This window comes from Opisthocomus hoazin, chromosome 1 (assembly GCF_030867145.1).
Source record: "Opisthocomus hoazin isolate bOpiHoa1 chromosome 1, bOpiHoa1.hap1, whole genome shotgun sequence".
NCBI classification, from domain to species: Eukaryota; Metazoa; Chordata; class Aves; order Opisthocomiformes; family Opisthocomidae; genus Opisthocomus; species Opisthocomus hoazin.
The window spans coordinates 107,521,793-107,545,782 of record NC_134414.1 but is presented as its reverse complement, the minus strand read 5'-3'; the positions used below and the strand labels follow the sequence as shown (position 1 = coordinate 107,545,782).

Here is a 23,990-nt window from a genome sequence, read left to right as displayed (position 1 = left end):
TGCTGGCATGTAGGGGAGAGAGAGGAGGAAATTGCAGCTTCAAACTTCTTTTCCTTTCTGTCATCTAGAGAGGATTAGAATTTCCAGATGTGTATAACCCCTTTAAGCTATGACCACTGTTCACTACATAAAAACAGGGTCAAGGGAAATACACCGTAAAGAAACTCCAACACACTGTTAATCTCTCAACATGAACAGAGGACCGAGAGCATTCAAAGAACCATTTCTAGCAAAGAGCCTCACTGAACATATGAATTATGAAATCTAATGAAACAAAATAATCGTAGTAAGTTAATGTACACACTACATGAAAGACAGTATAGTATAATTTCAGAAACCTAACAGAATGAGAAAAGCCTAAATAATGAAATTGTTAGAAGATGTTATGAAATGCTAATAGGTGGCCAGTCCGGGAGACATAAATCTTGCCCAAGCTTCAGATGTTAAAATGTGAGGTAGCAAGGATTTTGTTCTTTCTGCAAGGTGGGAGCTCAGCCTGAACTCATACTCAGTGCCAGAAGACCCCTGCTCCATGACAGAGACCGTCTTCTGTTATCAGCAATAATAGCTAAATAACTAGTAGTGAGATGACCACTAATGTACAGCTGCATCATTAAAACCACAGTAGACAGATATATCTGAATTGTTGTCCTCTTGGTTGGTAAACTCAACCTTTAGCCTACTACTTATAATGCATGGTCACACAAAAACCAGTTTAATGGTGTACTGTGGTCAGTTCAAGCTATGCAGGTGAAAAGTTAATTTCTTTTACCACTTGCACCTACACTCATTTCCTTTCATTCTCTTTCCCTTGGCATCTCTTTTTGGCCTAGCTTTGGCTAAAAGCCTTAATCTATGCAGCATTTTATAAAAATACTTCCAAAAATCCTTTGACATTCCCCCATCCCCGCTAATGGTCTACATATGAGTTTTCTGTTTGTTTTTTAAGTTAGTAGCAGTCTTTTCATTCTGTGTTTGCACAGTACTTCATTTATGGTGCCTAGATGCTACTATAAAGGTCTACATTTCCCTGTCTCCATGAGCAAGAAAAGAAAGCTGGGTTAAGAAATCCTCCTATCTGAAGACCCTAGCCACACCTTTTCGATAGATCTGTATTTGCATCTGCTCTGCAGCTGCTCTGCGCCCTGGAGCACCACCTCCTGACCGCACTTTAAGGCAGGACTCCTAAGATCTCATCTTCGTAGCCCGTTGTGTGGGTGGGCATTAGCATCTGATGGGTGCAAACAGCTGCCGATGGGTTTCAGCAGTTGATCTGGCTCTTCGACAAGAGGACGGACTGCATGCATGCTGCGCCCTAGCAGCAGCCAGCCCCAAGCACCCAGAGCATCCTCCTGATGTCTGGACCAGTCACTCCAGTGACTTAGACCTGTCTGAAAGTTACCACTCGTTACCACCAACCTTTTGGTGATTCATAATCTTCCAGGGATGCTCGTCTTTGAATCAGTGTTCCACCCTTCAATAGCACTGCTTTCACAGGTAGGAGACTGTCTCCCTATCTGTTGTTGCTGCATTCTGGTACCATATATGCCTATACCTTCTTTTGATGACTATCCATTATCAGGCCAGCTGGGGTCTGAGATACCTCCTGAGCTCTCCTGGCCTCCATTAGGCCTGACCTGCTTGAATGCCCTCACTGTCTGAGAGGATGCTGCTGCTGCAACCATCCCAGGTTTCATTTGGATCCCGTAGCTGCCTCAAGGTTTGTGTCCCATTGCAGCTCAGACTTTGTTGCCATTTGCCAATGCTGTGTGAGGCGACTGGGCTGAGCAGAGTGGGGGTATTTTCCAGTTGCCATCCATCGTTTCATTGCTTGTTACCCTCTGTAAGTTGGGCCATTGTACCTGGCCAGTGGATAAATACTGGCCCAGATTAGCACGTGTCTGTCCCTAGTTGTAAGCATCCATCAAACATAGTGTCAGCACTTAGATTTCCAGTGATTTGCTCAAGCCACTTTAAAAAAAATGCCATTTTGTGGTAACTGCTTTCCTGTTCTTCCGCAGAAGAGGATAAGCTCTGGCACCATTTACTTTCTCCTGTCTGGCTGGTCTTAACTCATGGGCTCTCTTAGTTGCCCACAGCATCCTACTCTGTCTGGCGTCTGGATGGAGCTTGCTGTCAGCAAGCGTACATCTGTCCATGATATGATATGATCCATATCCATCATCAGTTTCTTTTTCCAAGGAATCATTCTGTTATTTTAGAACGTAAACTCTGTTGGGGATAGCTGCTGCTGTTTTCTGAGCAGTACCTTTCCCTTCCATCACTGCCCCAGAGTTTGCTACGTGCGTTGTTTTCACTTGGACACGTTCAGTGGCATGGAATACCAAAGCACGGCACTTGCCATTGTCTTGTCCTTGGAGTGATGCCCGTGCTGTGGGCAAAGAAACAACGGGCTGCAAGGGACCTCCCAGCAGAGAACAGGTTCAAGTCCCTGCTCAAAGGGATCAAATCTCATCCTGAGAGAAAATGGTGTTTTTTCTTCTTGTGCTGTTGCATACGCACGTGCGTATTGATAGACCTGTTAATCCTGTGGGAAAACCTCGATGCTGCGGTGGTTAGGAGCCCTCCTAATTGTCAGCTAGAAACATTCATGGCCAGTTTGTACCCATTTGTTTTTGTTTCAGCATCACCCCCAGCTATCTGGGAAAAAATGATACTTGCACTGAGTAATCATACCTTCCCTTGGTCTTTGCTTTGCAAGTCCAAACAGGAACAGATTTTCCTGCCCTCTGTTGTGAAATAGGTTCCCCATGCGCAGTGTCATCCTAGTAGCACTGGGCTGAGTTTGACTGAATCTTTCACAAAGGTGGAGGACCACATTTTTGCAGAGGCACCCTCAGGACCCTGTACAGCGTCTTGTGCTGTGTCTTGGATGCTGCCCTGCCTCTGTGGGAGTGCCAGGTTTGGTGTAACCTAAGGCAACACCACCTTTTCCCTACAGCTCCATCGGGCAGTTGGGTCAGACACACTGACAGTAACACACTGGTCTTTTTTTTCAGCAGTTATCTCTAGCTGAGAAGTAGCCTCCAAGGGTGGGATTCAGCTCACTTCAGTTAAATTAGATGCCTAAACTCCATTGGACTATTTAGGGCTGTACTCAGAGAAAGCAGCACTACCAGAGAGCATGTCATCCTGAGATAAGATGATGAATTCTCAAGGAATCTCTCTCTAGGAATCTCTCTCTCTCTCTCTCTCTGTCTCTACTGACCAGAGACTTGTTTTTTTCTGGCTGACTCTATGGGAGGTGGCTTCCAGCTTCAGTGTGTAACATAACAGTTCGTACCGATTTTCATTGCTTTCCCATTATCCCAGCACTGAAGGTTATCAGTTTGTGGGGTATTCAGTCCGTTCCAAAAATCACTGGTGGTGCTGTCGCCGTTCCTGCCTCCTGGGTTGCAGGCTCCATCTGCAGGTCTGGTTGTTATCATCAGATAATTCTCCAGCATCTCTCTGAGTGAAGCTCGCCCTTAACATTTTGCTGAAATGCCAGGCAGGACCTCCAAGGCTCCCTCTTGGACCAGCGCACGTTTTCATTTTTGTGAGGGGGAGGGAGAGAACAGGAAAACCAGTGTACCCAGTGATCTGAACAACTTCCAGCCACCCTGGTGCTCTAGAAGACACGTGCTTTTTGGTTAATCGCATTCTGTTCTGTGCAGTGGGACTCTGCGCTGCTACCTCTCCATGTAGCACATGGCATCCCTTGACTTGGATGGAGAGGGCTTCATGTTTCTGGGAAAAAACCAGGCTCTTCCCTCCGGGGCAGTAGGAGGTCATGGTCAAGCCAAGTGCAGACAAACTGAGTTGTTAGTCTCCTTCCTGCAGTTCTGCCTGCACCCGTCTTCAGGTTTTGTGCAGCTTGCTGATCTGGGCACCTACCCTTTTTTACATATCCTCTTACCAAAGCGCCTCAATTTGCAGGCTGGATTATTGAGAGGTAAAGTCAATTGATGATTTGCTTTGTCATTTCTCCTCCCCTACTGAGTGCACAGGACTTACAGTGAAAGTCTGTTTTATTCTGACAACAAAATTAAATCCACTTGAGCCAACACAACTAGCTGCATTTCAGGTTGTCATTCAAGAGGATATTTAGCAGATACAAAACTTAAAGGACCCGTCCTTCTATTTGCAGTTGGTGGGCCAACTTGCGTGTTTAAATGTTACAGGCATGCCTAAATGCATTGACTGATTGTGACTTGAAAGAGGGGTGGGAGAAAGGGCAGAAGGACATCCAGAGGCCCCAGGGTGCATTTTTCAGCCGACCGTCCAGATTACTAGTTTTGCGTGCCCTGTAAGATCTATTGCAACACGTCGGCATGGTTTAGTTTGGATGCGTAGTCATGGGGATCCTTTCAGTCTTGCATTGAATGATCTCACTACTAAGACTGTATCTTGAACCACCCAAACACACGCCTGAGTAGGGCTGTGTAGAGTGAGAACTTGTCTATGGTGTAGCAAAAGGCTGCAGCTGTGATGATGGTCTTTGGAGCCCTAACTGGAGCCTTCCTATGTAGGGGGTGGTGGGTAGAGAAGGGGTTCTTTCCTGCTCAGGTGGAAAAGGGCCATGCTTCCTACAGGGGTGGAGTTCACCATGGACACTCTTCTGATCAAAGACGCAGCTACTCAACTACTAGAAGCTGTTTGTATGGAAGGAGAGTGCTCAGGGTTTGTCCCCAGTTGCATCTGAGTAAGCAAGGGCAGACTTCCAGCTTCAGCAGCAAAAAGGGGCCTTACAAATGACACCGTGGAAGAGGACGGTAAAAGTCAAACGACCTCTCCATTCTTTAGAGAAAACATTTTAGTATACTTGCTCCCTGCTTCCCTTGCGTGCTTTTTTGTCTTAGCACCATAAAAAGAGAAAGAAGCTATTTTTAGCAGAATACTTGTTACGTTTACTGTTGCTTCCTTAACCTGAAAGCTTAATTAGGGTTTAGGACAAAAAGTTTGTTATTGAACTTGTGTGTTCAAAGTTGTAATCCTTTAAGTATGTTTGGTGTTCTCTGAACCCTGTAATACTGTTCAAGACAATAGATACATGTTATTAATATTTCTAAATATAAAATAAGAGAAATTGCTTTTAAAACAAAAATCCTTATGACATACTTTCAATATCAAGGTGCTTATTTTGCTTTAAAAAAGAGAAAAAGGAAAGTGGAAATTAATTTTTTTACCTGAAGAAGTGTCCAGTTGCTGTTTAACACTGCCTTCTCATTGAACTTCGCTATTTGGAATGTCACACACAGCAAGAGTCTACCCTTGCAAGTACTGAAAATACTATTTATATGCAGCAATCTCAACTACAAGCCACATTTGAAATATGAGTATTTCTGCCATTTGGCTGACAAACAGCAGCTGGAATCATCTGTTTTAAGTGTTGGATATTAGTGGATAGGCAGAGCTACATGACTGTTTAAAGTATTGGAATAATTGGCAGCAAAATTTTTACTTTGCCCATTAAAATATATTTTAAATTACAGATGCTTTATCTTAAAACTTAGCCTGGAAGTACAATACCAGCATCTCAAGTACTCTCAAGAGTGCTCTTAGCAGAAAACGCGGCCTTTTGCTGCAGACACGTCTTGGAGGCAGAACGTCTCTTGATGAGCTGTGCTAACGTCTGAGGCTGCCGCGGCTCAGCCCAGGAGCAGAAGTCAAGATTTCCATTCCAAGCCCAGTAGGTGGCATCAAAAGAGTTCTCTAAAATTCGGTGTTTGGGTGTTCATGCCCTAGCCCTAGGCCACAAAATGAACACGGTGCTTAGGTAAATTCCAGGTGATCTGTCTCTTCCTCGCAAAAAACTTTGGTTCGAACATGGGCTGACCCAGACGACATGCCTGTGGTGCTTCTGTGCCTCGCACAGAATATCATCTGTTGTTAAGGGCATTATAGTTACCTTCAGTGAATGAAAATGACTTATAACTGTATTTTTATTGCATTCGTAACAGCAGTAATATTGCCAATGTTGCTTTTTTTTCAGTGTTGCAATACTATAGGAATCTGCATGACTACTGTAGCAGGCATCAAGAATGTAAGACGCACTTTGTATCCTCAAGGTGTAGATGCTTTCTTTTAAAATTAAAACAACACATCTGTCACAGCACACTTAATGTCGTTACATGTTTCTGCCTGTGATCTTCAAAAAATGCTCTTAAAAAAAATGGTTTGGGCACTCCATGGCGAAACAGAGCGTGGTGAGATTTCCTCTCAGGAGTGAGGAGGAGAGGGGAGGCACTGGGATCTCCCCTGCCCTTTCTCCCTGGCCGTCGTGCAGCCAAGTTCAGTGACTGGTCCCAGCGGTGCAGCAGGGCGTGAAGCAGAGCTGTCTACTATAGGGGCCTTTCTGGCATTGCCGCTACGTGTACAGAGCCGGTGGTAGCTACTCACAGCAGCCACTGCAGCCAGGCTGGCATTGCAGGGCTTAGTCAGGGCAAGAGTCAGTGCTAGGAATGCAGTGGGCTCAGTTAATCCGTGGCAGTGCAGAACAAATGAGTCTGTAGAAGGAATTAAAGCACAATAGCTGTTGGTCTTGAAAGTCGCACCCAGCCTTAAAGTTGCTTCCCACAGGTGGCCCAAGCTTGCGAGCTCCTTGTAGTTTTTCAGGCAGTAGTCTTGAGCCAGTTGCTGTGGTTCCTGTCCTTCGACAGGAGATCAAATGTGTTGTGCAAAAGCAGAGGGGAGTTGTTGGTGTGGTATGAGAAGGAAGAGCACACAAAAAGTGCTTGACAGATGAGAATCGAATCAGGAAACTTGGAGGAAAGTCCCAGTTCAGCCTGAGACAGCTAGCTCAGCAGAACAGGCAGGGGCAGATCCACGATGCTGGTCCCAACTGGAAGGTTCACTGTCTCCCAGTAGGCAGAGGTTCTGCTCCACTTGCTGGATAAACCTGCCTCTTAGCCAGCATAAATATGGAAAAGGAGGTAACTTAGCTCCCTTGTGTCGAAGAAAGAAAATGGAATTGGAGTGCAGTTTTTGGCAAAAAAAGTTAAGCTCCTTGTTCTCCTTTTTATTGTAGCTTCAAAGGGATTATATAATTATATGAAAGCAAATAAAAAAAGTTTTCTCTACTCCTTCTGAACTGTTTCTTCCGTGCTTAACCTTCAGAAGGAAACAAGAAGTCCAGGAAAAGCAAATTCATCATGATTTTGAAGGCACAGAACATTTGAGGTCAACAGAAGAACCTTCAAAAACCTGATTCCTGAGATGTCTGGGCAGAAATCTTTACAAAATAAATTCTTATAACAGCTCCAGAGGCAGAGCAACTCCAGCTCAGGGAGGGCCCAAACTGCTGCCTTAAGAATGACATATGGTGTGTGACTTCTGGGTAAAGTCACTGTGATTATCCTCTTTCTATGGATGAGGCTGTGGAGGCAAATGACCTCTTCAAGGCCACTCAGAAAAGCAGAGCTGCTGAATCAAGGTGGCAAGCCGCAGCAGCTCCAAAGACTGAATGTAGTTCTTTTGGGACCCTCTTTAATATCTTCTGCATAAGGTGTTGCTGCCTAGTGAAATCAGCCTAGGGCATGATGGTGCTTCTACCTCTGAGCTTAAGCAGGAGTGAAAAGAAGGGTGTGGAGAGCTTTTCCCTTGCTCAAGATCTTTGAGTAAGATCCGCAACAACAGCGACAACAACAACAAAAAAGACCCAAGAGAGTGTGGAACAGTGAAAAATGAATGAAAATAGGGAGTGTAGGCTAATAATCCCATTAAGTAATGGCACATGATTACAGAGAGCTGTCATAAGTCGATATTGTCACAATATACGATCACTGCCTAGGGCTCTGAAGGCTCTGAATGAAAGCTGCTATGCACAGCCTGACACTTTTCTCCTCTGCAGCAACGGCTGTCCTAATTGTCTGATAAATGAACTCATTAAATCCCAGTATTACTAGAAAAAGCATATTGACCCCCTGACCGATCACAATTAAAACCTAAGTGCCACTTACTCAAGACACTGGTTAGCCATCTATTTAAGCAGCAGAAGAGCATAAAAACCAGCTTTGTGTTTTGAGGATTTGGCCCACTTCACCCACAAGATCTGGATGTTAAGAGAACGTCACAACAATTGCCGGTGGACGCCCACTTGCAGCATTACCTACAATGACAGCAGCATTTGCCTGGTTATTCAGATGATGACCAGTCTGGAAACACAATCCTCCATGGAACTGGCAGCAAGAGACTCCTGCTGACTTCACTGGCGTTAAGATTTCACCCTGCATCATTGCTAAGCCCAGAAGTGAGGCAGTGTAATTAAACCTGCGCGTGTACCAAGCGCAGCTCAAAGTTACACATCAATGAGTGGTGCTGTGGGGAAAAACACAGGGAGACTTGCTCCCAGGCTGCGGTGCCCCTAGCTGTGCCTCCTTCTGTGGGTGTTAGGATGAGGACAGGCAAGTCTTTTCTGGTTCTCTCGCTGCTAGTAGGGAAAGGTTGAACAACTACTTGTGCTATTGTGTGGGCTACTGTAATGTGCCTCCAGCTCTGCAGAACTGCAGGAAACCTGGAGGTATCCACCACCAGCCCTGGCGTGGCTAGTCTAGGGAATTGTCCTCCCTTCACCTCCCACCCAGATCTCAAGCCCCTGGAGACTAAATGGCTTTCAGCTTCCTAAAGGTCCACGTGGCTCACCGCTTCACCAGTTGTCCCTACCTGAACGGCTGCTGCCTCCTGTACCGTAGGACCTCAGCAGCCGAGGCTTTTGACTAACTACCAACTATCAACCAAGGCACAGCAACCCTAGGGAACATGGTCCTGTCTTAGACGTCAGGATGTACTACACAGCCTGGATAGGATGGGCTTTTAGAATAGGTTTATATTAATAAAGTACAGCAATGATTTCACAAGGATACTGCTCAGAAGATTTCCTCCTCAGCCTGTGAGAAGGGTCATGGCCACATTAGAAATGGGGAAACATCCTAGTCTCTGTGAATTCGCTTTCTGCTGTAAAAAGAAGTGCTTACCATAACCACCGGAGACAGCAAAGCTGGGCAAATATTGCAACACTTCTCTAGAGACCATGGTACCTGCATTGCATGGAACACAGCTAAGGTAGAGGTACACCATTAATGTTCCTTGTAGGCAGCACGGGAGGGGAGACAACACAGTACGTGAAGGTCAGATGCCTTTTGGATTTCTTCGGCGCATTTAACACCATCAGAACTAGCCCACAGAAGTAGTCAAAAAGTAACAAATAAATAATCATCTCAGTCATTACATTTGGCAGAGCATAGCTGTAATCAGTGATGCTTAATCCCCTGTTTTATTCAATCCCTCAGTGTTCCAATGGTTATCTTTTATTTTTTGTGAAAATTTGCTAGCAGACTGAGAGGTGTGAAGGTAAAAGGCTGAAAGATTCACTGTTTGCTATTTTATCCATTGCAAAATAGAAAAACAGTAGTCCTGTAGCAAATTTTCCTCCCAAGTAGGTATGGTCATTAAAGAGTTTGCACTTGGAAACAAGACAGGAGGTTGCTTCTGTAACATTTCCAGGGCTGCCAGTCCCTCACCTTCCAGGTTGCCTGTATGTCATTCCAGTTAAGGACAAACTGGGACTCAGTGCCTGCTTCGTGCCTGCGTTTGTGACGGTAACGCATCCGTCCTGACCTGGGTCTCTGACTCTACCTGAGGGTGTTTCCCCAGAAGAGCAGGCTGGGCTGCGTCTGGCCCCCTGAAATGTAGTCGTCAACGTGGTGGGGGACAAAATGAAGCAACAACCGCGTTTCCTTAGCTCCAGCAGTAAAAGTTAGAGGGAGCCAAAATGTTACTATGTAGTGGCCATCAGAAGATAGTAATTGATCCGGAAAAGTCCACCCTGCAGTCACTCTTGATCACATAGCTCTTCTTGACCACAGAGGTATCTGGAATGTTCTCCAAATAATACTTGAACCCTGCTGAGATATCATACTTTTTCCTGTCAAAGGCTGAATGAAAACATCAAATCAGTTGTAGGAACTGTTTTTCTGGACGCTTGTTCTTTCTTTCCCCAGACCATAGCAACCTGTTACTGCAGGAGTATTTCTTCACTGACTTAGCTTAATGGTTGAAATTCCTCTGTAATAAACTGCTGAAGACCCCAAAGCACAGGTTGGTGCCAGGCTGGGCTGCTGTCTGCTCAGTGTCCCGCTCAAGGGCTTTCCCTGAGCGCCCATCTCGGGTGAACAGTGGCTGTGGGCAGCCCAGCCTGGGCAAGGGCGTTGGGCTGGGGGGCGGCTGCGGCAGCCCCTCCACTGCCAGGGAGCGAGGGGCAGCTGGAAAGGAGCCGGTGGGAGACAACTCGTAGCCAGATGTGCCTGCCTGCCTCCTCCAGACGCGGCACGTCCGAAGCGATGTCCCCAGGCTGCTGCCGCTCCCCTCCCCGCAGACTGACAGAGGGTGGGGGTGCCCGTTGCTAGCACCGAGGGGTCACAGTAACACCCTTCGCTCCCCTTTTTCCTTGGGGGGTGGGTAAAACTTGAGATAAGAGGCAGGATAAGACAAAATGATGGTGTCATGTATTTCGCTCTGCTTTAAGCACATGCTAGCAGCATTTGTAGTCTCATTTTTACAAAATACACAGCAGTTTTCTATCTTCTTGTCACTGTAAACTGTGCAGCTTTGGAAAGCAGTGCCCTGAGTAGGAAGGAAAATACAATAGTAGCTTTTGACCAGCTTTCATTTTTGCCGCCTACTAAACAAGACTTCTAACACAGCAGTCCAGCTGTTTTAGCATTTCTGAAAGTTTTCATCCCCTGGCAGTGTTTGAAGCAATAGGCTGTTCTGGTTCTCTCCACCCAGAAAGCCAGTGGCTGTTGCAGTACCAGAGGCATAAAGCAGCAGAGAGTTATCAGAGGAGAATCCTTTGGGTTGACAGGGAGGATTAGACCATCTATCAAGCCACAGGAGTGTCCCTCCTTCTGCATCCCTCAAGCTCCATGGCAGAGACCTGCCTGCTCCAGACCAGGTGCTCGTTTCCAGACATAGAGCTCTTTGTGAAGGTGAGCGCTGTAAAGCAATCCAACGGCAATGTTTTTTTGTGGAGGACTTCTTACTATATTTGAGATTCATTTGATAGTGTTGAGGAAGGTGAAAGATCAAGCAGAACTGGTTTCATTAGTGTGTGTTGTTTGGTTATAAGGTCTGCAAACCTTAATGAACTAACCTGTTGACTAAGTAAATGAGACACCTGGGTTTTTTTACTTCTTCACCCTTACATTTAATCTTTAGTTTTAAAACTGCGCTTTAAGATAATCATATGAAGGACTTAAAAATTAGACCTCTGCTCTCTTCCAACAATATCGCATGAAGCCTCACTTAACCAATAGCAACTATGCAAGACTTTGCCTCATTTTAACGAAGCCTCATAACAAAATGCAATACAAAGTGCCCCAGAGCAACACGTCTGTGGTGAGTTGCACCTCTCGTTCTTTAAGGTAGCACCTAGTGATTTGTTTAGCCAAAAATGAAAGACCATCATTACAGGGGTGCACAGAAAGAGAGGTTACGTGACTTGGATACGGCGACACTTCAGTCTCAAAAGCGAGTGCCTCAGGTCTGTAACGAGCAGGGATTTGCAAGGGGGACAGGGCACTTGTGCTTCGTTAGTCCTCAGTTCAGAAAAGCGCAGAGACTGGTGGGTTTAGCTGGAGCAAGGCTACAACCGAACTTCCCTCCTTCTCTGTGGCCACCACGGTTGTCTCATTTGAAACTCCTAATTATTTGATTTATTCTGTTTATTCCCTTAAGTGCGCTGGACATTACATCTTAATTTATGCTGGAAAATCTTTCTCTGCTTGTTTCCTGTGATTGTAAATTGATTTAAACTTGTTTTAATCTCCCACTGATTTTGGTAGATTTATGTTCACATAGACAAATGAGGTGGAGACTATTTCCTTTGGAAGGACTGCTGTGATTTCAAGTTTATTTTCTAACTTACAGCAATATTCTTTATGCATTTTAATGAAAAACTGTGTCTCCGAGATGACAGGATTCTTCATCATATCTATGTCCATGTTTGGAGAAGGATATAAAGAAACTTCACATGAAAATATATATTAGTAGAGATGAGTAACATGCTTTACCTACTCATGCAGATCTGGGTTTTCTGCTTTCCTGCTGCATCTACTATCAAAATTTTCTGTCATCACAGAATTATGTAGCTATGCTAAGGCACATGGAGGACAGGGATGTCATTTGAGACAGCCAGCGTGGCTTCACCAAGGGCAAGTCCTGCCTGATCAACCCAGAGGCTTTCTACAATGGAGTGACTGCATGAGTGAACAAGGGAAGAGCTATGGATGTGATCTATCTGGACTTCTGTAAAGCCTTCAACGTCCCTCACAAAATGCTTCTCTCTGGATTGGAAAAGTATGGATTTGATGGGTGGACTGTTCAGAGGCTAAGGAATTGGTTGGAAGATCACAGCCAGAGCGTAGTGGTCAACAGCTCGATGTCCAAATGGACGCCGGTGATAAGTGGTGTTCCTCAGAGGTCCGTACTGGGACTGGTGCTGTTTAACATTTTCATCAATGACTTAGTGGGATTGAGTGCACCCTCAGCAAGTTTGCAGGTGACACCAAGCTGAGTGGTGCAGTTGACATGCCAGAAGGACTGGATGTTATCCACAGGGACCCGGACAAGCTGGAGAGGTGGGCCTGTGTGAACCTGCTGAGGTTCAACAAGGCCAAGTACAAGGTCCTGCTCACGGGTCACGGCAACCCCCAGTATCAATACAGGCTGGGGGATGAGGGGATTGAGAGCAGCCCTGCTGAGAAGTACTTGGGGGTACTGGTGATTGAAAAGCTTGACATGAGCCACCAATGTGTGCTCACAACCCAGAAAGCCAACCGTATCCTGGGCTGCATCAAAAGCAGCGTGGCCAGCAGGTCGAGGGAGGTGATTCTGCCCCTCTACTCCGCTCTGGTGAGACCCCACCTGGAGTCCTGCGTCCAGCTCTGGAGGCCCCGTGCACAAGAAGGACATGGAGCTATTGGAGCGGGTCCAGAGGAGGGCCACAGAGATGATCCGAGGGCTGGAGCACCGCTCGTATGAGGAAAGGCTGAGAGAGTTGGGGCTGTTCAGCCTGGAGAAGAGAAGGCTGCAGGGAGACCTTATAGCAGCCTTCCAGTACCTGAAGGGGGCCTGTAGAAAAGATGGGGAAAATATTTTCAGCAGGGCTTGTTGCAATAGGACAAGGAGCAATGCTTTAGGCTAAGAGAGGGTAGATTTAGACTGGATATAAAGAAGAAATTTTTCATGATGAGAGTGGTGAAACACTGGAACAGGTTGCCCAGAGAAGTAGTGGAGGCCCCATCCCTGGAAACGTTCCAGACCAGTTTGGACAGGGCTCTGGTCTAGTTGAAGATGTCTTTGCTGACTGCAGGGGGGGTTGGGCTAGATGACCTCTAAAGGTCCCTTCCAACCCAAAGCATGCTATGATTCTATGTATATCTTTTTTTTTTTTTTTAATTGTAGGCTGGCAGTGATGGGGAAAGTATTGGAAATTGCCCGTTCTCTCAGCGTCTCTTTATGATTCTGTGGCTAAAAGGTGTCATATTTAATGTCACAACCGTGGATCTAAAAAGGTGAGACTGTAAACGGAGTTCTCATTTTCAGAACAGCTTTTCCAAAACGGTGGTTTTAAAGGGTGACTCTCTTCTGATAGAATCTGAAATGCGCACCGTGGCTTAGCATTATGTTAACAGTCAGGATTCCTGATTCCTCTTCATGGTTCACTACTGTTTTGGTTTAGCCTGGATAAATGCCAGGTGCCCACCAAAACCGCTCCATCACTCCCCTCCTCAGCTGGACAGGGGAGAGGAAATATGGTGAAAGGCTCGAGGGTCGAGACAAGGACAGGGAGAGATCACTCACTCACCACTTACAGACTGAACTTGGGGAGAAAAGGGAGTTTAATTCATCACCAATCAAATCAGAGGAGGATAGTGAGAAATAAATCCAGATCTTACAACACCTTCCCCCCACCCTTCCCTTCTTCCCGGGCTCAGCTTCACTCCCGTTTCTCTCCCTCCTCCCCCCGAGCGGCACAGGGGGATGGGGAATGGGGGTTACAGTCAGTTCATCACACGTTGTCTCTGCCGCTCCTTGTCCCTCGGGGGGAGGACTCCTCACACTCTGCCCCTGCTCCAGTGTGAGGTCCCTCTCACGGGAGACAGTTCTCCACAAATTTCTCCAGTGTGGGTCCTTCCCACAGGCTGCAGCTCTTCATGAACTGCCCCAGCATGGGTCCTTCCCACGGGGTGCAGTCCTTCAGGAACAGGCTGCTCCAGCGTGGGTCCCCACAGGATCACAAGCCCTGCCAGCAAACCTGCTCCGGCGTGGGCTCCTCTCTCCATGGGTCCACAGGTTCTGGCAGTCACAGCGGGGGTCACAGCTCCTTCAGGCATCCACCTGCTCCGGCATGGGGTCCCTTCCACAGGCTACAGGTGGATATCTGCTCCACTGTGGACCTCCATGGGCTGCAGGAGCACAGTCTGCCTCACCATGGTCTTCATCATAGGCCGCAGGGGAAAACTCTCTGCTCTGTTGTCTGGACCTCCTCCCGCTCCTTCTTCACTGACCTTGATGTCCACAGAGTTGTTTCTTTCACATCGTGTCACTCCTCCCTGTTGACTGCCATTTCACCGCAGTTTTTTCTTCCCCTTCTTAGATATGTTATCACAGAGGCGCTACCACCATCGCTGATGGGCTCGGCCTTGTCCAGCACCAGGTCCATCTTAGAGCTGGCTGGCACTGGCTCTACCAGGCATGGGGGAAGCTTCTTGCAGCTTCTCACAGAAGCCACCCCTATAGCCCCCCTGCTACCAAAACCTTGCCACGCAAACCCATAATAACTAGTATAAAGTGGGCTGACTCCTTTGAAGCAGTTGAGATTTTAATCTGTCTTGCAGTAGGTCTGTGTAACATGAGACAGAAGTTTTGGGGTTTTTTAAGCATTTCAGAGTACATTCAGATACGGGCTAGTGGATTTGCACACCGCTAGTGTGAGACAGCTGGATAAATTTTGTCATGTAAGAAAGACGTAAAGTAGCCTGCTGTTTTAAAGGTGAAACTGTTGCAATTAGCTGTAGAAATTGCAAATGTGGTTCCTGTTGTGATTAACCCCATCTCCTTCCTCCCCTCAGAAAGCCTGCTGACCTGCAGAACCTCGCCCCGGGAACAAACCCCCCCTTCATGACATTTGACGGCGAAGTGAAAACCGATGTCAACAAAATTGAGGAGTTCTTGGAAGAAAAGCTAGCGCCGCCCCGGTACTGTATTCCTGGCTGCTTTTAGGCCCTCGACGGGGGTCAGTGACCAAACCCCCCCCCGGGTTTTGGCGGGTCAGCCCCTCGATGAGCCGCACGTGTTCGTGTTACGGTCGCGTGTGGGAGGCTGGGGGGGGGCTGGTCCAGCCGCCCCGTGGTGGAGCTTGTGGGGAGGGGTATCTCCGACCGGCGTCAAACAGTGCTGAATCACAGAATCATAGAACCCTTAAGGCTGGAAAAGACCTCTTAAGATCATCAAGTCCAACCGTCAATGCCTGAAGCCTGGCACCATGCAAGGGGTGTCCCTGGGGTGTCCCCGAGACGCCGGCTGCCCTCGTCCCGCCGCCCTCACCTTCGCGCTGTGTTCTGCGCTGCGGTCGTTCCCAAGGCATGAAATCCACCCTGCCGCAGCACACGTTTGTGTGCAGAATCCTGCGTGCTGCTGCAGAAACCTGACCCCTTTTCCTCCGCTTGTGTTTGTTTGAGGTTTCCCTCTTCACACTGTACAAATAATTACGCTTACGGGGAGGAGGTAGCTGGAAGAAAAGGGCAGTGAAAGCCTCCCACACGGCAGACGTGCTGGGGTTCATTTTGAGTGGCCGGGGGGACCTATCTCAGCACACAGCGGAGTCTGTTTTTTGGACTTGTCCTTCCCCACCCTGGCAGCTCTTCCCACTTCTCCCCAAACCCCACTATCCCACCCCCAGCAGCATAGTGTCTCCCCCCCCGCAGCGCTCCCATCCCAAGCAGCCCAAACTGACTTAGACTGGGCAGGCAGCTGCCCCCCTCCACATTTCCCTTCCTATCTGCCCCTGGACCGGCTGCTCTGAGCTTGCCCATGCCAGCTCTCCTGAAGAGGGGCTTTCCCTCCGCTCCTCCTCATGGCAGGAGCCAGGCTCCACGCAGGAAGCCTTGCCTCCAGCCCCAGGAGGAGGCCTGGGAGAGGCGCTGAGATGTCCGGGCAGCCTTCGCAGCGATAACAGTCGTTTCCCATCTCCCTCGGGAAAAGGAAATCATCCACACAGTTTAACTATGATTTAAATGCGCACTTGCTGAGTGATTTTTAGTTCAGGGTAGTTCCCTTTCCGAGGCCGGTGTGGCCATATGTTGTCACGCTGCAGTGTAAATAATGTGTATTAAACAATTAGCGCAGATGAAGATAAAGGCTAGTCGTGTAACTTCTTTTTGTTTCTTTTAACTCCTCAGGTATCCCAAACTCGCACCAAACCACCCCGAGTCTAACTCTGCAGGAAATGATGTGTTTGCAAAATTCTCCGCGTTCATAAAGAACCCAAGAAAAGATGCTAATGAAAGTATGTGCTGCAGTGCTCTCGTCAGCCCTGGTAGTTACTGGAAGAGATTAGAGCTATACAATTCTAGCACACCGTGCTGGAGATATCCCATTTACAGCTTAGGTTAAACAGTCATTTTCCAGAGCAGAAAGGCTGTGGAAATCTGTGCCTATTGACTCTCTTATTTGAGGATTCCCAAAGTTAGTTTACCCACATACCACTGTCAGCATGGGAGCACCAGCTCCAGCTCCTCCTCATTTCTTCAGCTCTCAAGCCTGTAACTGCACCTTCCCCACAGCTCTGCTAAAAGCACAGCCTGCTTGAACCTTACTTTCCTCCTCCATTTCTGTAAATAGCGAGGACTCCAGCCCCGTGGCACATCTCTCCAGAGCAGGACCCTCACTACCACCGTGTATTAACTCCTCTGTCCTCCAGCTCTCAGCTCCACTGCCTTTGCTCTTCCCTCCTCCCCTCTCCGCAGCAGCACACGGGCACCAGCAGCCTACGAACCCCCCAGCCACCCCTGCTGCCCCGACCCCACTCCTGGGCGCACAGCCGGAAGCGCGGCACTCGCGGGCCGGTTTCCTGCGCACCCCAAAGCCGCATGCCGGTGGCTCGCCATCGCTGCCCCCAGCCTTGCTGTCCCGCCCGTGGGCTCCCAAGGCGGGAATTGATGTGGAGGCAGGGCTGCTCGGGCGGGCCGCTCTGCAAAAGCACACCCCGCAGAGGCGTTTGAGGAGCTGTTTCTGGTAACGCAGCCCCAGCCTGGTTTTTCTCAGAACCCCCGTTAGCTGCTTAGAGCTCTTATCCCAGCATTAAGTTTTAAGCTTAGGATAAGGGAATTGCAGGCGTTGGCATGGCCGGGGGTCTGCGAGCTGGGTTGGTGCCAGGAGACAGGATGCCGGAGTCGCCTTTCTGCTCGGTGTCAGAGAGACGTTGGTACAGGCTTGAATGACCTTTTTATTGTCTTAACCTAGATTTGGAAAAATCTTTGCTTAAAGCCCTGAGGAAGCTGGACAACTATTTAAATAGCCCCTTGCCTGATGAAATAGATGCTTACAGCACTGAGGAGATCACTGTTTCCAGCCGGAAGTTCCTGGACGGAGATGAGCTCACCTTAGCGGATTGCAACCTCCTACCAAAGCTCCATATAATCAAGGTTGGCGTTTGGTTTTTAGCTTCCTGAAGAGAAGGGCGACACAGAAGCTCAAGTCCTTTTCTAAAAGGCAGAGGAATCCTTTGTCTGTTCTGAGGCCGCGCAGTAGCTGTGTAGGGACACGGAGTGCTAATGCACGAGGCCGTTTCATTACAGCGCAGCTAAGCAGAGCCTCAGACTGATGGCTCTGGAGTTAGAATATCTGGTTTCGTATCTGGGCTGTGACTGTACATGCTAAGCCTCTCACACATACTAAATGAGGGCTATATTCAGTGCTGTTGAGAAGTGTTTTCATTTGCATTTCACATGCAAAGTGCCATGAACCAATAAGATTAAAAGATTTTGTCCATGCCAATTCAAGCAGCCAGCAAAAGCTGAAATTTGCACCTGTCTCTCGCCTTCCTTTAATCCAAAACGCTTGCTTTGCTGGATATCACCACTGGTACCAGTAACGCTGGCAGCGTAGCCACCAGCCACTGCCTTCCAGCCAAGGCTCCCAGCCTGTTCTTGCAGGGCTGCGGAGCATCCACACCCACCGCACAGTCCCGGTGACCGAGATGTCTGGGTGTTGTCACGGCCTGCCCCTGGGCTACTCTGAAGCCAACCAGGCTCTCGAAGAGAAATGGCCGCACTGGAAATTCACCTGGTTTTCAAACAAACAAGGTCACTTCAGAAAGTTTCCTTTTTGACTACTATTTTGTCAGAGCAAGAGTGGATTGAATTGCTTCCTGACACCTCCTCAAGCGAAGACTTTTCCCCAGAGATGTCCTGCTTGGACCTTTTCCAGAGAGAGCAGCAAGGGAGTGAGCCCTTTCCCACGCCCATGCACAGCTCGGGCACAGCAACACGCGAGAGGTAGCAGGGTCAGCAGAGCCAGGACAGGGAGAATCGCCTTAAGTCGGGTGCATGTCTGAAGGGTGACGGAGGGTGAACATTGCACCATCCTTGCTGGCCAACAGGGAGGGATTAGGAATCGGCCAATACTTGTTTTCCCTAGCCATTTGAAATTTAGTGTTTTAATTCAGGTTTTCCCTTTCTGTTTCGGTGAAAGTACCCAAGTGTGGGCTGGTTTATTGCTGTAAGATTATTCTGTTGATTCTGGTTTATGCTAGCTCCTTTGCTGTTTGGAGCTGCATCTCTTCCAGGTGTGGTCTACTGGTCCACATAGCTCTGCATAGCTCTAGCAGGATATTTATACCAAAGAAATCCTTTGAAGTAAGTTAGCTTGTTAGCTAGCTTTCTTCATCCCCTGTCTGATGGGTGTTTTTTGTCTTTCCTTCTCCTTTCCCTCTATGTTGCTTGTGATGACAGACTTACACACTGAAAATTAAAAATGTGCATAAAAAGTAGATTTAGGTTGGTTTTTTTTCCAGATCATGTGTGTAATGATATTTTTCTTTTTTCTTTTAATAAAAGGTTGTTGCAAAAAAATACAGAAATTTTGATTTTCCACCTGAAATGACGGGGATTTCAAGATACTTGAACAATGCATACGCAAGAGATGAATTTACAAATACTTGTCCTGCTGATCAAGAAATTGAATATGCTTATTTGGATGTTGCAAAGAGAATGAAGTAAACAGAAAATGCCTCTTTCTTACTTCTGAGATTGATATGGGCATCAGCTGAGACGGAAAAAACAAAAGCCAGCGTACATTCTGCAGTGTAATTTTAAGTTCTGCTATTGGCCAATCCTTCTTTTATAATGATTGTATGGCACTATTTGCTCATTCTTAAATTATGTATGTGTATGTTTGTGTGTCTGTACAGATGTCTGTACACATGAATGTCTGCTGTGCATTGCAAGTTAAAGGCATCAGTCAATATTAAAGCATATGTCGAATTTAGGGGACAGTGTAGGTCACACAATAATAGCAATGTTACAGACTAGTGACTTATGCTAAATTGCTGAATTTTGAGAAGAAATAGCCCTGTTCCTAACACACATTTAACCTGTCATTATTGCTGCCTCTGATCTCTGTTTCACAGTTGTTGCCAAACTTCACAGTTACCAGAAGGGTTTCTGTTTGCTTCTCTGCAAGCCTCGGAGGGCTGCAAGCCAGCAGCTGGTGCCCATGCAGCCCCCTGGTTAACCCAGGAGAGGGGCCAGCCTGGAGGTGGGACCACACCTGATGGCTCAGAAACCTTCTCCTCCGTGCTAGAGACCTGCAGGACAGGTCAATGAAGAACAACTCCTTTTCACATTGTGTGAGTCTTCTTTGGGGTTAAAACTAAATAAATAAATGAAAATTCCTGCCTTCTCTCTCAGGGCCGCATAACCCATCAAACTTCCCTCCTGATGCTGCCAAAGAGAGGAGCACAGTCTGTCACTGCCCTGTGGACTGTCTGATTATAAATATTTGATGAGGGAGGCACTTGTTTGTCACAGCAGACAGAAGAAATGGGTGATGTAGATGTGCGGTCCTACTGATGTAGGATCTCTCTTTCTTATCCTTCCATGACTCGCATTTGGTTTTGGAAAGCAAAGAGGAGGAGAGGGTCTAAGAAAGAAATAGTCAGTCTATACTTGCTTTTCCTGGTTGAGCTACAGCATATTGACTTTTCCAGGGCAGCTGTTAGGACTTCGTTGCTGAGAGCTTTACAGCTGATCAGATAGGTATCAGGAACAACGCAGACCTACCTCCTGCATTAGGCAGGGGTTGGATCAGATGAACCCTTCCAGCCTTGCATGAGTCTTTGTTCAAGGCAGCCAGTGCTTGTGAGGAACACCCTCTAGCCTGGCATCAGGGACTGCACTGTTAGAGATGTATGGACTATAAAACGTGACATCCGCAGCTGCTTTCTGCTGAGCAGGCCCTCAGCAAGCACGTAGGAGTAGAGGGTGCAAAGCTTTAGTCATAGGGTCACCTGGACATTTCCTTCTGATGAATTCTTCCTGTATGTACAAAATAGATCTGAAAATGGCTAAAAATAGCCTTTTTAGCAACTATATCCACAAAAAGACTGTTACAGACTAGTCATTTGTCCTTGTCCGTGTCAAACATGCGCTTGCTTTCTAACAAAGCATTACTTAATGGTAATGGTGTCAGATATATCATGTCACGGTGTCTTCGTCTTACACACTACACAGTTCTCATGTAAATGTGCTATCATCGCAGTTATTTGTAAGCATTGTTCAATATGCAGTTTTAGTTTGCCTTTAGAGAAAACAGACACAATACCTTTCCCCTCCCACCCTCCACTGTGAACTCCTGCTGGGGTTGATAGTCACTCATTACTAACTGTTACTTTGTATTTTCAAATACATACATATATATATATATATAAAATATATAAAAAATGAATCTGTATACTCTTTTCATATGCCTTACAAATTTAAATAGAAAATATACAAATTCATAAGTAATTTGAACAGTGTTCTTTCTTTATTTCCTTGTTAATTTGCTGGTATGATGCATTCAACAATGGCCTGGATTTGAAGAAAAAAGAGGCAAAATTTAACCCAGCTTTGATTTGGGAGGAATCATGTATGTTGCAGACCTGCAGTGAGATCTTGGGAGCAATACACACTGGCTGTGCCCATTACTGCTGAATAAAAACCCAAAGGGCCGGGGTGTAATCCCTGACCGCCAAGCTACCTCGCCCAAACTGTCCCACATCCACTCTGGTTTGGGGCTGGCCACATTTGTAACTGTTTGGTCTTGGGGAGATCCACTTGGGATGATCCAAAGCAGCCAGGGACTGTCCGCGCCACTCAGCAGCTCTTGGAGCAATCCAAATGCATGAGACTTCTGGCCCTCTCTTACTTCTCACCATATATACAGTTATGGCTGCTTATCATCAACAAACAACAGAGAGCCTCGGGTATTCTCTGGCCCCCAGAGCACGTAGCAATGTGCAGTTCATATTCGTATGGCTCGTTTCTACCTCCTGGAAGAAGGGTGGCCATGCTGGCTGTGGAGAACAGTGCCTGTCTCCAAATCATGCCTGGACATGGATGAGAGCAACGCTCTTTGGCATAGCTCAGAGTATTTGTAAGACACGTCTTGAGTTTGGTGAAGATGAATGAAGATGTGCATGTGAAAGCATTAGAAGAAACAGAAAAACAAGGGTTAAATAAAGGAATAGGTTAGTCACTACAGGGCACTGTGGCAGTAAATTTGTTCAAAGGACCTGACAGCAAGAAGGCAAAGAACAAACTGAAGCCTCAAGCGAAGATAAAGAGACAAGGAGGAACAGGAGGAGAGCCATAAAAAGTCCTGATAAAGAAAACGACGGAACGACGGGAAGCAGGAATTTTGCCTGTGACTTAGAGATCCTGACAGATCCCTAGGGCCTATAAAAGGGACATCCAGAAAACAGCTTGTTGTCACCAGCGAAGGACCGAAGAGCTGTGTCAGGACTCCACAGCCAGTGGCACTGGCCTGTCACCTCACACACAGACTACCTGGTCGGGCATCTGGGTGCAGATGGCCCACGGGACACTGGAAGCGAGTAAGATACATGCCCTTTAGAAAAAATATCACCCTTCTCTTCTGCAAGGACCCACACCGCCTTCCTTCCCCTGGACCCATGGAAACAACCGCCCCATGGCCTGCCCGCACCTGCTTTCCCAACACGAAGGCAGCACCTGTGTCCGTGTTCAAAGCCAGAGTCCCAGGGCTCAGTGGCAGCCCAACACCACTCGTCCTTGCTGACAGAATCACAGAATCACAGAATCACAGAATGTTAGGGGATGGAAGGGACCTCTGTGGGTCATCTGGTCCAACCCTCCTGCCGAAGCAGGGTCACCTACAGTAGGCTGTAGAGGACTGCGTCCAGGCGGGTCTTGAATATCTCCAGAGAAGGAGACTCCACAGCCTCCCTGGGCAGCCTGTTCCAGTGCTCCGTCACCCTCAGAGGGAAGAAGTTCTTCCTCATGTTCAGACGGAACTTCCTGCGCTTCAGTTTGTGCCTGTTGTCCCTTGTCCTGTTGCTGGGAGCCACTGGAAAGAGCCTGGCCCCATCCTCCTGACACCCACCCTTGAGATATTTACAAGCATTTATAAGGTCCCCTCTCAGCCTTCTTTTCTCCAGGATAAACAAGCCCAGCTCCCTCAGCCTTTCCTCGTAGGAGAGATGCTCCAGTCCCCTCACCATCCTTGTAGCCCTCTGATGGACTCTCTCCAGTAGCTCCTCATCTTTCTTGAACTGGGGAAAAACTGAAAAGGGCAAGAGACACATCTGCCTGAAACGCCATGCCGCTTTGTGCTGTGCCCATATTTATGGTTTACAGGCACCACAAAACTTCTTTTTGCCTCTAGATCGTTCATTTAACCTCCCTCGCCCTGAGGTCTTTTTCTAAGGCTTCATCAGAACCACATGCCTGCGCTTTCAGCATGGTCAGGTGAAGGGAAAAAGCAAACAGGTGGGTTTTTTCCTTAAAATCTGACATTGCTTGGAAGGATATTAGATTAAATGCTTGTGGCCACTGGTAGCTTTGAAACCTAATGTTTTGTGGTTTCCTTACTCCTCTTACTCATGCAAAAAAAGTTCATGGCTCCAGCCCTCCATGATGGATTGCTGGGCACACATAATGCTACCTAAAACAGCACGTTATGGTTGGTGTTTGCATATGCCAGGCCACACAGGGAGAAAATGTGGGCAGAGATGTAACAGAAATGTCCCAGCTTATCAGAAAACCGAAGTCGCTTTGTTTTTCCCAGGATGGGGTGAGCCAAAGTGTCCACACAATCCAACAGTATTTTAAGACAATACCTTTGTCCGTGTTTGAGTTATTCTATTTTTAAAAGACCTTTAAAATTTTTTTTTTAAACAATTTACTGGAGAACAAATCAGATGAGATAAAGGGAGAAAGCAAGTTGTGGTGTTAATGGCATCACCAGCTGTCTGAGTGGCCTTGACATGCAGTGAGATGTACTATCTAGACACAGATTTGTAGTGCTTGATCCCATGCCAGGACAGAGATCATGTTCCACTATTTAAAGGCATGTTTGTGAAGATAAAGCTACTGATTTCCAAATGCTTATTAGCACAAGTAGTCATCTGTTTGGTGTTGCTTGTACAAAAAATGCTTTTTATATTATCATTTTAAATACAATTTTTGCATGTCACTTTTAAAGACCTATTGTATGCAAGGCAAATATAGTCAGACAGTTACTTTATTAATTACTCTTCAACCCCTTGTGTAGAAAACTCTTCATGATTTGAAGGTTTCTTTCTCGGCTTCAGTATCTTAATCTTCAGCATGACCCATCAACCGGATGGTGAAACACTACTTGCGCTCAATGCAGTATTTCCAAAAGCAAGCTGAAATCAAATCAAA

General features: G+C 47.0%; 1 protein-coding gene across 1 annotated transcript in view; it reads left to right on the top strand.

The window, feature by feature from the left end:
* Window positions 1–21,023, top strand: part of CLIC6 (chloride intracellular channel 6) — a 34,995-nt gene extending 13,972 nt beyond the window's left edge. The window contains exons 2-6 of the mRNA XM_009932716.2: window positions 13,465–13,574; window positions 15,135–15,260; window positions 16,464–16,570; window positions 17,527–17,708; window positions 19,122–21,023. Coding sequence (XP_009931018.2) covers window positions 13,465–13,574; window positions 15,135–15,260; window positions 16,464–16,570; window positions 17,527–17,708; window positions 19,122–19,283 — 687 coding nt within the window. The 3' untranslated portion in view covers window positions 19,284–21,023. The remainder of the gene's footprint in view (window positions 1–13,464; window positions 13,575–15,134; window positions 15,261–16,463; window positions 16,571–17,526; window positions 17,709–19,121) is intronic.
* Window positions 21,024–23,990: the final 2,967 nt, after the last annotated feature.